The 3,553-nt window shown below is 35.6% G+C and overlaps 1 protein-coding gene across 1 annotated transcript in view; it reads left to right on the top strand.

Annotated features, from left to right (window-relative positions):
* The window catches only part of IQCH (IQ motif containing H), a 230,139-nt gene extending 227,534 nt beyond the window's left edge, over positions 1 to 2,605 (top strand). Inside the window, exon 21 of the mRNA XM_010834520.1 lies at positions 2,519 to 2,605. Coding sequence (XP_010832822.1) covers positions 2,519 to 2,605 — 87 coding nt within the window. The remainder of the gene's footprint in view (positions 1 to 2,518) is intronic.
* Positions 2,606 to 3,553: the final 948 nt, after the last annotated feature.

Here is a 3,553-nt window from a genome sequence, read left to right as displayed (position 1 = left end):
CAGAAATAGACATTTCTCCAAAGAAGACATACAGATGGCTAACAAACACATGAAAAGATGCTCAACATCACTCATTATCAGAGAAATGCAAATCAAAACCACTATGAGGTACCATTTCACGCCAGTCAGAATGGCTGCGATCCAAAAGTCTACAAGCAATAAATGCTGGAGAGGGTGTGGAGAAAAGGGAACCCTCTTACACTGCTGGTGGGAATGCAAACTAGTACAGCCACTCTGGAGAACAGTGTGGAGGTTCCTTAAAAAACTGGAAATAAAACTACCTTATGATCCAGCAATCCCACTGCTGGGCATACACACTGAGGAAACCAGAAGGGAAAGAGACACGTGTACCCCAATGTTCATCGCAGCACTGTTTATAATAGCCAGGACATGGAAGCAACCTAGATGTCCATCAGCAGATGAATGGATAAGAAAGCAGTGGTACATATACACAATGGAGTATTACTCAGCCATTAAAAAGAATACATTTGAATCAGTTCTAATGAGGTGGATGAAACTGGAGCCTATTATACAGAGTGAAGTAAGCCAGAAAGAAAAACACCAATACAGTATACTAACACATATATATGGAATTTAGAAAGATGGTAACAATAACCCTGTGTACGAGACAGCAAAAGAGACACTGATGTATAGAACAGTCATATGAACTCTGTGGGAGAGGGAGAGGGTGGGAAGATTTGGGAGAATGGCATTGAAGCATGTATAATATCATGTATGAAACGAGTCGCCAGTCCAGGTTTGATGCACGATACTGGATGCTTGGGGCTGGTGCACTGGGACGACCCAGAGGGATGGTATGGGGAGGGAGGAGGGAGGAGGGTTCAGGATGGGGAACACATATATACCTGTGGCGGATTCATTTCGATATTTGGCAAAACTAACACAATATTGTAAAGTTTAAAAATAAAATAAAATTAAAAAGAAAAAAGAAAAAAAAGTGAGCAAAGGACTTGAATAGACTGTTGTCAAAGAAGATATACAAATACACAGTAAAAACATGAAGAAACACTCAACATCATTAGTTATTAGGGAAATCCAAATCAACCACAAGATTCCATTACACACTTAAGATGGCTACAATCAAAAAGACATAATAACAAACATTGACAAGGATATGGAGAAACTGGAACCCTCACATATTGCTGATAGGAATATAAAATGGTGTCATTGCCATGTATAGTTTCATATTTCCTCAAAATGTTAAACAAAATTACCATATGATTCAGCAATTCCACACCTAGTTTTATACCCGAGTACTGAAAATATATGCTCATATGAAACATATATTAGTGTTAATAGAAACATTATTCATAAGAGCCAAAAGGTAGAAACAACCCAAATACCCATCAACAGATAAATGGGTGAATGCCATTATATCATATTAAATGAATAATATTTCATACATTGGAATACTAAGTATAAATCTTCGTGATCTTGTGGTTAGCAATGGTTTCTTAGGTATAACACCTAAAGTGCAAACAACCAAAGTAAAAATAGATAACAGATACAATGAAATATTATTTAGCCATAAAAAAGAAATTAAGTTCTGATCCATGCTACAAAATGGATGAACCTTGAAAACATTATGCTAAGACACAAAGGCCACACATTATATGACTCGTTTACATGAAATGTCCAGAGTAGGCAATTCCACAGAGATAGAAAATAGATTAGAGGTTACCAGGAGATAGGAGAGGTAGTAAATGGGGAATGGCAGATAATGGGTATAGAATTTCTACTCAGGTGATGAAAATGTTCTGGAATAACATAGAGTAATGGTTTCTTATGAATACACTAAAACCCACTGACTTATACACTTTAAAAGGGTGGATTTTATGATATGTGAATTTTACCTCAATTAAAAAAAAAAACTAAATAAAATGCATGGAAATGTGCCACTTTTCCTCCCCCAAACCAATGGAAATAAATGCTCTCATCAGCCGACTAGTCTTCATTTTAGGGTGACTAGACCAGGGCATCCCACTCCAGTGTTCTTGCCTGGAGAATCCCAGGGACGGTGGAGCCTGGTGGGCTTCTGTCTATGGGGTCGCACAGAGTCGGACACGACTGAAGCGACTTAGCAGCAGCAGCAGACTAGGGCATCTCAAATTAACTGCAATGAAGGACCTGTTTGTTGTATTTTTTCTGATCTATTATCCGTCGATATATATGTGAAATACAACAAAAATGAATTACTAGAAAAATAAAATGAAAAAATCGAAGACATATTAAACAGAAGCCCATTTTTTTCATTATATTTAATAGACACAAAAATCTCTATAAAGGTTTCCAAGTTCATCCTTTCAGTTTTTAACCCATTTCGTTAAGACTGAAAACCAACAATTAATAGATGGCTGCTGGTTAGTGGAACACACTTTGAGCAGAACTGATCTAAACCATACTTAACTTTAAAAAGGAGAAAATGCTTGATGGACTGGATGGAAGACTTATAAGAGGTCTTTAAGTAACAAATATTATTTTCACTGTTCATTTACAGGCTGCCATTGATGACCTTGAAGCCATTCTAGGAGTAACAGAGGAAAACAAGTTGAGATTTGAAGAAAACCTACAGTCCAAACATTAAAAACCCTCTCTAAACCTGATAAATGAATGATCCTGGAACACTTTACTGATTTTGGATTCCAATCTGAAGCCAAAAAATGGGCAACATTCATTTTTCTGTTAGGAATAAAAGGAAGGGAAAGTTAGTTTGCTTTGTTTGCTAGGAAGGGGAACAGAATAGATTATAATGTAATGCTTTCTTTAAAAACTGTTTATTAAGTAATCTTATTTTACTTATTAAACCAAAACCTATTTGTGTTATCATTTCAATCAATCTCTTCCTCTTCCCAAACACAGGACGAAATAAGCTATCAAGAAAGTTACAAGTCTGACTAATATCACTTCTGCATCTATCTCTTTATAAACTTCAGGATTATGAAGCTTTAAAAAAAAAAACAAATTCTATAAAGTTTTCTCTTCCTATTCCTAATAATAATTTGTCTTCTGCACGTAAAAAATTGAATAAAGGCTTAATCCTCGCTATTTGGCAAAATGGAAATATCTCTTTTTCCCCCAAGAAAATTACATTTCTGTGGATTTGTAAAGTGATCTTTCGTCACTCATTGTCTTTTTATTGTGCCAGCCACTATTGTCTGTTGTTGCCATTTTTCAAAAAGTAAAATAAGCCAACATCTAGTTAAATAAAGAATCAGAATGTATCTAGGTGGCAGTATCTGCTCTTAGTTTAACAGTGTAACTCAGCCCTCTATCTTGAATAAACATTTGTATTCTCTAGCTCTCCATTAATACAGCAGTAGGATTTTTACAAGCTTAATTCAACAGTACCTTTTAAAGGGCAAAGTGTTAAAATTATGCAGTGTTGACACTCTTGGTGTTTGCTTTGTAACTGTTGAAAGTATTTCTACATCATCCAGCTTAACTGAAGGGTGAAATATGCAAGTCACAAATCACAGAGTTGTTTTAAAGAATGACCTTTATATCTTTAAAACTATTTGAGTGTGTAGAGGAA

This window comes from Bison bison, unplaced genomic scaffold, assembly GCF_000754665.1.
Source record: "Bison bison bison isolate TAMUID 2011002044 unplaced genomic scaffold, Bison_UMD1.0 scf7180017864034, whole genome shotgun sequence".
NCBI lineage: Eukaryota > Metazoa > Chordata > Mammalia > Artiodactyla > Bovidae > Bison > Bison bison.
The sequence above is the reverse complement of the archived record's forward strand: the minus strand, read 5'-3'. Positions and strand labels throughout refer to the sequence as shown.